Source organism: Capra hircus, chromosome 5 (genome assembly GCF_001704415.2).
Source record: "Capra hircus breed San Clemente chromosome 5, ASM170441v1, whole genome shotgun sequence".
Lineage (NCBI taxonomy): Eukaryota > Metazoa > Chordata > Mammalia > Artiodactyla > Bovidae > Capra > Capra hircus.
Window position 1 is genome coordinate 118,652,693 of NC_030812.1, and position 12,358 is coordinate 118,665,050.

General features: G+C 52.2%; 1 protein-coding gene across 6 annotated transcripts in view; it reads right to left on the bottom strand.

Moving 5' to 3' along the window:
• PPP6R2 (protein phosphatase 6 regulatory subunit 2) overlaps nucleotides 1-12,358 on the bottom strand; it is a 64,795-nt gene that overhangs the window by 32,331 nt on the left and 20,106 nt on the right. For 5 of the 6 annotated variants that reach the window (XM_018048965.1, XM_018048963.1, XM_018048961.1 and 2 more), the window contains exon 3: nucleotides 2,702-2,944. In XM_018048965.1, the coding sequence (XP_017904454.1) occupies nucleotides 2,702-2,928 (227 nt within the window). In that variant the 5' untranslated portion in view covers nucleotides 2,929-2,944. Of the gene's footprint in view, nucleotides 1-2,701; nucleotides 2,945-6,021; nucleotides 6,116-12,358 lie in introns of those variants that run through there. The other variant, XM_018048962.1, reaches the window with a different exon arrangement.

Genomic DNA, 12,358 nt, shown 5'->3' on the forward strand with positions numbered 1-12,358 from the left:
GGGGCAGCAAGCGAAAGAGAGAAAAGCGAACCCCAGAAACACAGGAGGGGCCACAGCAAGAAAAGCGAACCTCAGGAACACAGCAGGGGCCGCAGCAATCTCCGGGTGAGCAAGCAGAGTCCGGGGCCATCACGGCAGAGGCTCCTGGGCCCTCTGCACGCCTCTCTGTGGCTGCCCGGCTGCTCCCCAGGCACTCCCCAGGGCTCGGCGTCCTCCTCTGCGCTGCCCTGCAGGACGGGGTTGGGGTGCGGGGAGCCCTTCCTGGGCTGCGGGGCCCAGCCCTGCTCCCCACAGGCATGCAGGTCTGTGACTCGAGAAGAGGAAGCCCTCCTCCACCCATCGCCACACCACCGCGCCAGAAACAACAGTGTGAGCTTGGCATCCACCTGCGGACTCTTTATCATCTCATTTCTCAAATGGTCCAAAGCTCGGCAGGCAAACTGCGCGGGAACCTTAAGAAAGAGCCAGAAGCATCCTCAGGAATCTCAGGCCAGCTCCCAGCCCCGGGCTGCTGCACAGGGCCTCACCTGCACGGAGCTCCTCTGGCATTAGCAGAGCAGCCGACCACTCAGGGTGGCCCCCTGGGCCCCGCGGCTCAGAGGCACCCCTACATCCCGGACAGGTCTCTGCATAATCCAGCCTGCAGCCAGCACGCTGACGCGGCCGTCAGGACAGCCACGGGAGCAACCGTCCGGAGGCTGGGACGAGGGCGCTCCTGCCCGCCGCACTCATGGGGCGCTGCTGCACGCCCCAAGGGCCCCATGGAGTGGTTCAGAGCCTGAAACAGGTCCAACATGTACCCTCGGCACCTCTGAAAACTAATCCTGACCCCACACCCTCCTCCAGCTACTACCTCATCCATCTACCCAGCCTATTTCTCTTTTCAAAAAGGACATTTAATTTTAACTAAAAGCAAACTAATCTTTAATAAGCAAGTTAATTTTAAAATTAACTTTTAAATTAAAAAGGTTCTACTTTTTTTAACAGGTGACATGCACACATGCTATAACTACTCAGCATGACCAGGCTCCTGAGGAAGAGCCCCCATCCCCACTCGCAGGCCACACTGCTGAGACGGTCACCACAGCCTCCTGGCACCTTCTCTACTATTCACCTCCATGTTTCCAAATAAAACACAAACAGACATCTTCAGCAATTGCAGACATCACGAACCGACCTCCTGTGTGACGCTGGAGCTCTCACATCACCCGGCCCGGCCGCCCCACTGCCCTCTCCCCGCCTCTATAAAATCAGACCACAACTCTTCGCTAAACCCCTGTCTGGGGCTGCCCTTTTGTATACACGTGCAAACACTGTCCCACCTGCTTACTGTGCGTGCCCCTGCCCAGAGCGGCAGGTTTCCTTGTTGCCTTGTTTGTGCTTGCCAACTGCCAATCTCCTCCGGCTCTGACTGCAAAGCTCTTCCGGTCTCTACTGCTGTGCTGGGACCCTCCACCCAGAAGCACAACCAGCCAGCCAGTCCTCCTGCCCTCCCACTGCTGCCAGTGCCTCAGGCCGGAGAGCCTCGCTCGGGCAGCACCAGGACCCACTCGAGAGCAAACGAATCAGAGGAATGGGGTCGCTAACGGCGACGCGGAGATAAGACCAGGCACATCTCAGGAGATGGTCTGACGGGCTCTGACGCGCCACAGTGGCGGCGCCGTGCCCCGGCTCCTCCACGAGCAAGCCCCCGCCTCTCTCTGAAGCACTCCAGTCAGAAAGGAGTGCAGACCACAGTCCTGACGCCCCCGCCCTCGTCGGTTCATCTTGCTTTATTTGCCTCCTGAGTCAGCAAAAACATTCTACAGAGGGTCAGAGAGTAACTATTTTAGAAGGCCTATGTTGTCACAGCCAACAGGTCATGGGTGTATCCAACAAGACTTTACTGATGGACAATGAAATGTGAATTTTGCCATTTTCAGGTAAATAAATACAATTTTTTCACTTTTTTCCCAACCATTTTAAAATGTAAAACCATCCTCAGCTGACAGGTCCTACAAAAACAGGATCTGACCTCAGGCCGTAACTCCCTAGTCCGTTCTAAGACGTGACCACACACGCCGACCCCAGTGGGACACGTGAGAAGCTGCGGGCACCCTGTCTGCCCTGACTCCCTGTGCCACCAACCCCTGCTCCCGCACGTCCCCGAGTCTGAGTGGGACCCGAGCTGCACCCTCAAGAGTCAGAGGCCAGTGCTGGGTCCTTCCCGCCCCCCAAGGCCCCGCAGTTCACACTCCTCTGTCCGCACCTGCACCCAGCCCCAGTCCCAAGTCCTCACTCGGCCCCCTCTGTCATCTCCTAACGTCACGGCTCTGAGACCAGTTGGGACAACGAGGGGCACAGCGTGTTTCCTCCAGGCAGAAGGCCCCATGGTCCAGCGGCCATGCACCACCCATCACTGGGGACTGCCCGCCTCACCAGGCCGAGTGCATGCATCGGCCTCTGTCAGGGCTCAGCTGTTTTCCAGCACTTCCCCAAAACGCTTCCACGTGTTGCACTGCTGCTCGCTACATCCCAGGGTGAGGAATCACACGCGGGGATCCCAGACCTTAAACATCACAGACACAACGCCCACTGGCGGCCCTTCTCACACGTCGGGTGGGGTCAACGTTGAGGGTCAGCCGCTCCCTTCGACAGCTCAGGCCCGGCTGTCCTCAAGCCCCATCCACTAACCCCTGAGCGCGGCCGGCCCGGTACGCACTTGAAGCGGGCCCTCTCCTCCAGGTCCAGGGCTGGGTCCTGAGTCACGAGGCCCACCAGCTCCTCCATGCTCTGCCGCCGGCACAGGAAGTCCAGCAGCTTCCGGTTCTGGGCCTTGCACTCCTGCAGGATGTCTTCTCCATCCATCAGCTCCCGCAGCGTCACGCCCTCCTTATCCAGCAGCTTGTCAACGTGCGACGTGGCGCTCAGGTCAAACTTCCAGAACATGGTGCTGGCCACAGAGCTGCAAGCAGAGAAGAAGGTCATGTCCCCCAGCCTGCATACACCGGCCTCAGCCACCCTGCAGCGAGTCCCAGGCCCACGCTGGCCTCAGCCACCCTGAGGCAAATCCCAAGCCCACGCTGGCCCGCCCGGGCAGCAGGGAGTGCCCCCAGGGGCCACCCCCGCCGCCTCCCCTCACCGGAGCTCCTGCTCACAGCCCCGGGCCCGAGGCCACAGAGGCCTGTCCCCGTGTCAGACAGCGAATACCCCTCCACCCAGAGAGCTCACGACTCACAAACCTCCTCCCAGTGTCCCCCTCCCTCCTTAATCAACACTGCCCACCTCTCCCCAGATGTCTCCGAATCATGTACATTTTTAATTTTCTGTACACTATCTTTGAAAAAGCTTTCTGGTTGAGGAGAGACGGCCCCTCCTGTGCAGCCAGCTCTTAGAGCAGCAGAGCATTTCCGGGAGCGCATCTCCAGCCTGCAGGCTGACCCCCCAGGGCTCCCCGCTGCTGTGGGCCCACAGGCCAGGAGACCCCTTCCTCTGCTTTCATCATCCCAGCGCCAGGGACCAGGGGTCAGGCGAGCAGAAGCCGCCCACATAGCTTAAAGCCCGCCAAAATTATCCAAGCAAGCTGGCCCTAAGCTGCTCCCCCTGCCCAGCCTCGCCTTTCACGCGGAAACCCCACAAGGGCCACAGCCTCAGTCCCCCACTCCTGCCTCTTCTGCCTCCTGACCCCGGGCTTCCCTACTCGGCCCACTGAGGTCGGGGCCGCCCGTCTCCAGGACCCAGGAGGGCAACAAGCTTTGCTCTCCTGTCTCTCCGCCGCCGCCCCCACCTCCCTGCCCCCGGCCCGTCCCTTGCTGGGTGGCCAGGGCTGCCCCTGACGCCCCGCCTCCGCCCGCACACCGAGGCTCTACACTCCCCACCTCGGGCCCCTCACCCAGCAGCCCTCAGGCCGCAGCCCCACCCTGTCTCCAGGCCTGGCTCTCTGTGCCTGGACTATACAAGGTCTGGCCACTTACCAAGTCCCTGTGGCAGTCTGTGAGCCTAGGCTGGTTTGCAGCAAAGTTTTCTGTGTTAGATACAAAATGGACAACCTAAGCCTGCACTTTTTAAAAATTCAACATTTAGCTCTGCGTTGCTGCACTGGGTCTCGGCTGCCTTTCTCTAGTTGCCGGGAGCAGCACTAGGCTCCCTTCCGGCCTCCTGCCTCTCCCCTCTGCGGTGTGCCAGCCGCCGCGCGCCGCCGAGAGAGCAGGCTCAGCGGCTGTGTCAGGCTCAGCTGCTCTCCCACAGGTGGGGCGTTCCCGGACTAGGGACCAACCCTGCGGACCCCGCACTGGCAGGCAGACTCTCGCCCGCTGTGCCACTGGGCAAGCCCTCAAAGTCCGTATCTTTAACCAAGGTAAGCCTCTATTTGAGATTGCGAAGCTTTTCAGTGTTAAATCACTACCCACAAAATCGTGATGATAACAGACGGGGGATTTATCTGATCTAATATTTTTATTTGGGAGAGTAAAGGACTCCCCACACGCCAGGAAGCCCTAGTTTGTGTGTGTGAAGCCCACCTCTCAGAACCCCATGACACCGGTCCCTCAGCTGTCCAGCCATGCCCTCCACAGCCTCTTGTCTTTGCTGCATTAAACTCCCTTTCCCGAAACACAGACGTCTTCATGGTCCTCTCACGTCGGCGTTAAAGCCTGTCTGGCCCCAAATGCCCACCACTCACCAGGGCACTGTCCCCAGTGTGCCTCCACGTCCTCTGGGGACTCCCTGTACCCCCCAACTCCACCCTTGCCACAAGTATGCCATCTCTCTGCCAACACAAAGCGCGCTCTGCCTTCACCCTCTGCACACGCTCCTGTGCTCAGGCCCCTCACTGACGAAGATCCCAGGTGCCCGCCAGACTCAGGTGCAGGCCACTGGGACATTCAGTGCAAGGACTCCACGAGCTGAGTGAGTGAGTGAGTGACGTCGCCCAGTCGTGTCCGACTCTCTGCAACCCCATGGACTGCAGCCTACCAGGCTCCTCTGTCCACGGGATTTTCCAGGCAATAGTACTGGAGTGGATTGCCATTTCCTTCTCCAGGGGATCTTCCCAACCCAGGGATCGAACCCGGGTCTCCTGCATTGTAGACAGACGCTTTACCGTCTGAGCCACTAGGGAAATCTCTGTATTCAACTTCCATCTAGGTCCTAACATCTTCCTTATTTCTCTTGTGAGGAGTGCAGATGGGTATCTGCGGCGTTAGTGACAGATTCTAGGGGACGAGAAAAAACGATTACTAGACGGGCCTTCAGGACAAGATTGCTGCCCCCCCACACAGCAGGTGCCCTCTCTTCTGAAGCCCTACAGAATGACCTGTGCACCTGGATAACACACAATCCAGGGAAGGAGACCCCCACCTAACCAGGGCTTTTTTTCCAAACAAGAACTTGCCAAGCAGGGCAGCTAGAGGTGGTCTCTCTGTGTCCTGTGTCCTGAAGTCAGCCTGTCCCACATGAACACAGCACACCATTCTCCTAGTTCATACTGGCTACACCCTGCAACTTCCTTTTACATATCTGTAAAACATACCTGTATCTTCATATTTAAAGTGTTTCTTTTCTAAACAGCACATAGTTGATATGGTCTTGCTTTGTTATTCTGTTATTCTTTGCCTTTTAATTAAAGTACTTAGATTATTTAAAGTAACATGGTTGGGTTTAAGTAATTTGAAAAAAAAAATAACACACTTCTATGACCAAAAAAAGACTCTCAATAAATTAGGAATAGAAGGGAGCTTCCTGAACCTGATAAAGGGCATCTACTAAAACCCTACAGCTATCAGCACACTTAATGCGCTGAAGAGACTGAATGTTTTCCTCCTGAGACTGGAGTAAGAAACTAAGCTCTTCTATTCGAGATTCTAGTGAAGACCTGCTTCATCCACGGCAGTGCCAGACGACAGGGGAAACACATGCAGGTCAAAAAAGAGTAAGCAAGACTGCCCGCACTCACAGATGACACGACTGTGTAAGCAGAGACGCCTAGAAATCTGTATGGAAAAGAGCCACGAGAATTAATATTAGTGAGCCTCGCTAGCTTACCAGTTACAAGGTCAATATCCAAAAAGGAACCGTGTCTCAGCATACAAGCAATACACAACTGTCAACGTCTGCTGTGCCGTGCTTAGTCGCTCAGCCGTGTCCGTCTCTTGGCAGCCCCGTGGACTGCGCCCCGCCAGGCTCCTCTGTCCATGGGTTCTCCAGGCAAGAATACTGGAGTGGGCTGCCAGGCCCTCCTCCAGGGGATCTTCCCAACCCAGGGATGGAACCCAGGTCTCCTGCACTGCAGACAGATTCTTCACCAGCTGAGCCACCAGGGAAGACCCTGTTAAGACACGGGTCTTTTTTCTTAAACTGGTTTACTGATTCAATGCAATCCCAAATAAATTCTAGCAGATTTTTAAAAATAGAAATGGACAAGTTGCTACTAAAATGTATATGGGAAAAAACCCAGGAGAACCAAAGCAATTTTGAAAGGAGAGAACAAAGTTGGAGTGCTAACACCACCTGATTTTAAGGCTTCCTATAAAGTGAGGTTACTCAGGAGAGTGTGGGTCTAGTGGTTCAGCAGAACAAAACAGAGAGACCATATGAAGACCAACACACACACGACCAACTGACTTCAACTAAGTGTACCACAGCAATTTAATGGGGAAAGGATAATCCTTTTTAACAAACAGCTCTGGAAAGTTGAGTATCTATATATAAGTCAGAACTCAACCCTTACCTCACATCATCCACGGATCACAGACTTAACCATAAACACCAACACCAAAATCTTTAGAAGAAAATTTAAGGAAAAAATATTTGTAAACTTGCGATTGATAAGACACAAGGAAAAGCAAACTGTTATTATTATTATTTATTTATTTATTTTTGCTCAAAAAACAGGAGAAGACACGCTTACAGAAGGAAACGAAATGGTTGGCTGCAACTGCCCTGGCATCTTCGGAAAACAGCAGCAGTACTCCAGAGCAGCGTGAGCAGACAAGCGAGAGGCCTGAGAAGAAGCAAAAGCCCCAGGAGGCTCCTCAGGCGCACGGGATGGAAGACCCAGACGTCTCCTCTCCAAACCCAAGAAAAAGAAATCTTTTTCCAAGAAGGAGCTGGTTGGTAGTGATCTTGAAGAGACAGCTAGCAGTGTAAGTCTTCCCAAAAGGAAGAACTCTTTCCCCAAAGGGGAACCAGACAGTGACCCTGAAGAGTCAGGAAACAAGGGTGATCCCAAAAAAAAGAGGACATTCTCTCCCAAAGAGAAGCCACTCAACAGTGGGCCTGAAGAGGCTGCTACAGCGAGAGCTGTGGCTGCAAGAAAAAGAAACAGCTCTGAGAGCCATCCCAGGAGAATCAGAGCAGACGTTTCCCTAGCGGCCATAAGGCAGAGATGGTTTCCAACCCACCCCCACAGCCCAATAAAAAGAAAACACCCGATAAACAGGACTTTATCACAATTGGAAACTTCTGCTCTTCAAATGATACCATCAAGAAAATACGCAGGGACCACAGGAAGGGGGAGAGCGTTCGCTCTCTATGTCTGATAAAGCACTCTTTTCTAAAGGTAATTTTATTGCTTTTCATTTTTGGCCGTGCTGGGTCTTCACTGCTGTGCAGCGTTTCTCTACTTGTGGAAAGCAGAGGTGTGCAGGCTTCCCACCATGGGGGACCCACTCGCTGCAGAGCAGGGGCTCTGGGGCGCTGGGCTCAGCGCTGCAGCTCCAGAGCTCTGCAGTCTGGTGCAACAGCTGCGGTGCACGGGCTGAGTTACTCCGCAGCAGAGGGCTCTGCCGGGAGCAGGGATAGAACCCATGTCTCCTGCAGTAGCAAGCAAATTCTTTATCACCGAGCCACAAGTCTCTGACAAAGCCTTCTTAACGAGATAACGTGAAGAACTTTTAGAAAGCAGTAATATGAAAAATACTCAGCTAAAAACCGGACAGGGCCTTCCCTGGTGGTCCAGTGGGTAAGACTCTGTGCTCACAGCGCAGGGGCCTGGGTCTGGTCCCCGAACAGGGAGCTAGATCCCACACACTGCAACTAAGGGTTCACCCGCTGCAACGAAGACTAGTAAAAATGTGTTTTTTTAAATGGACAGAAGATCTGGACACTTTGCAAAAAAAGATTTTAAAATAGCCAATAAGCACATGGAAAACTATCACCACTGTTGTCAGGAAACGTACGCTAAGGGGCGCCACTTGAACAGCTGAGATTAAAATGCTAACACCACGTGTGCACGGATGCAGGGCAGGAACCCCCACACTGTGAGCGGGACTGTAAAATGGCACGACCGCCCTGGAGAATTCTTTGCCAGTTTCTTATAAAGTTAAGCATCCACTTACCATGTGACCCAGCAATTCCAATCCCAGGTATTAACTTTAGAGAAATGCAACCATAAATCCAAACAAAGACTCCTTGTAAACAAGGTTCCCAAATGCCTCATTCACAGTAGCCAAACACGGGACGCAGCCCAAATACCGCCGACAGGTGAGAGGCAAACGATGCTGCTCCCACAACGGAAGACCGCTCAGCGAGAGGGGCAAGCACCTCTGTAAGGACAGATGGAGCGAAGCGCCCTGGGAGGGAAGGAGCCGGACACGAAAAAGCAAAGCTGAATGATTCCATTCATATGCGACCTTAAGCACAGCAACCGAGCCCACGGTGCCCAGCAGACAAGCGGCTGCTCAGGGTCACAGGCTACAGGCGACAGCGACAAGACGGAGCTGTGGGGGCGATGTCAAGATACTCTGCTTCTTGACCGTGGCGGCATACTTATTAAAACCCACAGAACTACAAACATAACATGGGTCCATTTACTGTACGTAAATTATACCTCATATAATATTACTATCATTCTTTTTTTTTTTTTTTGGCTGCACAGCACAGCACGCAGAATCTTAAGTTTCCTGACCGGGGATCGAACCAGCGTCCCCTACAGCAGAAGCACGGAGTCCCAAGCAACAGAGCACCAAGCACACCATGAGCACCCTCAGTGTCATGGCTTGTGATAGTATTACATAGTGCTTCTGTGATATTGTTATATAATGTTTCTGTGATAGTATTACATAGTGCTTCTGTGATATTGTTATATAATGCTTCTGTGATATTGCTACATAATGTTTCTGTGATATTGTTACATTTCTGTGATATTGTTACATAATGTTTCTGTGATACTGTTTTTTTTTTTGTAGTATTCTTAACGGTGGTTAAGAACCTCTTACACTGTTGGTGGGAATGCAAACCAGTACAGCCACTATGGAGAACAGTGTGGAGATTCCTTAAAAAACTGGAAATAGAACTGCCTTATGACCCAGCAATCCCACTGCTGGGCATACACACCGAGGAAACCAGAATTGAAAGAGACAGGGGCGCCCCAATGTTCATCGCAGCACTGTTTATAATAGCCAGGACATGGAAACAACCTAGATGTCCATCAGCAGATGAATGGATAAGAAAGCTGTGGTACATATACACAATGGAGTATTCCTCAGCCATTAAAAGGAATACATCTGAATCAGTTCTAATGAGGTGGATGAAACTCGAGCTGATTATACAGAGTGAAGTAAGCCAGAAAGAAAAACACCAATACAGTATTCTAACACACATACATGGAAGTTAGAAAGATGGTAACGATAACCCTGTATGCGAGACAGCAAAAGAGACACAGATGTATACAACAGTTTTTTGGACTCTGGGAGCGGGCAAGGGTGGGATGATTTTGGAGAATGGCATTGAAACATGTATGTTATCATATGTGAAACGAATCACCAGTCCAGGTTCCATGCATGAGACAGGGTGCTCGGGGCTGGTGCACTGGGACGACCCAGAGGGCTGGGATGGGGAGGGAGGTGGGAGGGGGGTTCAGAATGGGGAACACGTGTACACCCGTGGTGGATTCATGTCAGTGTATGGCAAAACCAATATAATGTTGTAAAGTAACGAGCCTCCAATTAAGATTAATACATTTATATTACCAAAAAAAGGTGGGGGGAGAAAGGACAAAAAAAAAAAAGAACCTGCCTGACAATACAGAAGATACAGGTTCAATCCCTGATCCGGGAAGACCCCACGTGCTGCGGGGCACAGCTACTGAGCCCATGTGCTGCCGTGAACGAAGCCCTGCACCCAGAGCCCAGGCACGCAGCGCGAGGAGCCGCCGTGAGCCGCCGAGCACGCAGAGCGCTGCCCCGCCGGCGCCGCCGCGAGGCGAGAAAGGCCAGGCGCAGCCATGCGCAGCCAGCACTGCGCGCAACAGCAGAGAGGCCCAGAAACCGTTAAAACGAAGACTGAAGGCAAACAGCCACTGACGAAACAGCCATAAAGCTGAGCGCAAGATTTAGAAAGGATTCATAAATTGGAGAGGCTTACTATGAAATAATCTGCAATTTACAAAAACATCTACAGGATTTCAGTAACAACAACAAAGCAGAAGACAGTCTCCCCCAGGGCCCCTTCCGCCTCTCCGCCTACAGCCTGACCTCAGCCTCAGGCGTATCCCACCGGTCTTCTTCATGGAGGCAGAAACCACCTACCACTCCCACCCAGAATCACTACAAAACTGCTACTAAAACAAGCTTTGCATTATCCAGTAACATGATAAGGAACCCTAACATATCCTTTTTCCAAAACACTGTGTATTCACTTTGGGCTGTGCTGGGTCTCGCCTGCTGCACAGGCCCCTCTCTACGTGCAGTGCGCAGGGGCTGCTCCTCAGCGCGGCGTGCGGGCTCCTCACTGTGGTGGCCTCTCTCCTGCGGTGCACAGGCTCCTGAGCACGAGGGCTTCACAGGCGCAGCTCCCGCTCTGACCAGAGGCCCAGGGGAGCGGCACACAATCTTAGCTGTTCCAAGGCACATGGGATCTTCCCAGATCAGGGATCAAAACTGTGTCTCCTGCATTTGCAGGCAGACTCTGCACCACTGAGTCACCAGGGAAGCCCAAGAATCCTAACATATCCTTCAATCACTACTCACATTTTTAAATAAAATACAGCAGAGGTCAGAATTTTGGGGCATGTCAATCAGGAGAGGAGCGTGTTAGGACAGTCGTCTTACTGAAGGAAAGCAAAGATCCTGTGACGCTTGAAAAGTCAAACACCCATGGCAAAAGGTCTTAAGTTCAAGAAGGCCTCACACACACACAAAATAGAAGTGTGACTTTTAATCAGGAGTGAAACAAAAATGACCTATCCGACGGAAAATAGAAAAGGAGATATAGAAACAGGGAGGTACCAGTAAAGGGGAATGTGAAACAAAATGGTAGAAAGTAACACTTGACAGGCAGCACTGTGAACCAGCCGTGCGCCAATAAAATGAATTTTAAAAAAGAAATTAGTGCTAATAAATTTAATAGTAGTGTAGTATATGGACTAATCAATGCAAAAGGATTTTCTCAGATTTAATCTTTAGAAACAACCTCCAACAACAGACACACTTCAGGGGCCTTCCCTGCTGGTCCAGTGGTCACAAGACCTGCCTGCAAACAGGCGACACAGGTTCGATCCCTGGTCCAAGACCCCACAGGCCGCAAGGCAACTAAGCCTGCGCACCAGAACTTCGGAGCCTGTGCTCCACAATGAGAAGAGCCGCTGCGATGAGAAGACTGCCCACTCCGACTGGAGAGGAGTCCCTCCTAGTCACAAACAGAGAAAGCCCATGGGCGGCAACGAAGACCCAATGCAGCCAAAAATGAATAAATCTAAAAACCGATTTTTTAAAGAAAAGCTCACCTTTGCTCATCTCACCTGTGACATATAAACCAGCACTGTGACTAGAAATGAAACTGAATTACTCTCTAAGTCACTCACTTAGACTGACCATCACCTCACTGGCCCACATCGGGACAGTTCTAGGTCATTCAACCAAAAATCTCTGTATAATAACATTCCTGAGCTTTGGTGGCTAGCCAAGTACTTTAAGAAACGGGTCATCTCATCAGCAGCATCCGTGAAGAGTTCACAGTGACAGCACCAGTTTAGGTGACCTCATCTCACCGCCCAAGGAACTGGTATAAACTGGTTCCAGAACTGTCACTCAGGTAACAGCTGCACACTTCTTATCCACACACTTCTTGTATCCCGACAACTCTGTGCTACCCTCCAAAGAGATGCTGGCATCCTCTTACTGGGCCCTTGCCTACCAGAAGGCTAACTTTCCTTCCCAAGATGACCCAGAGGCCCGCCACTGACAGCTCATCCTTAGAACAAGGCACTGGCTCATGATTGCGGCTCAGATCATGAGCTCCTTATGGCAAAATTCAGACTTAAAACTGAAGAAAGTAGAGAAAACCACTAGGCCATTCAGCTATGAACTAAATCAAATTCCTTAGGATTATACAGTGGAAGTAGCAAATGGATTCAAGGGATGAGATCTGATCGACAGAGTGC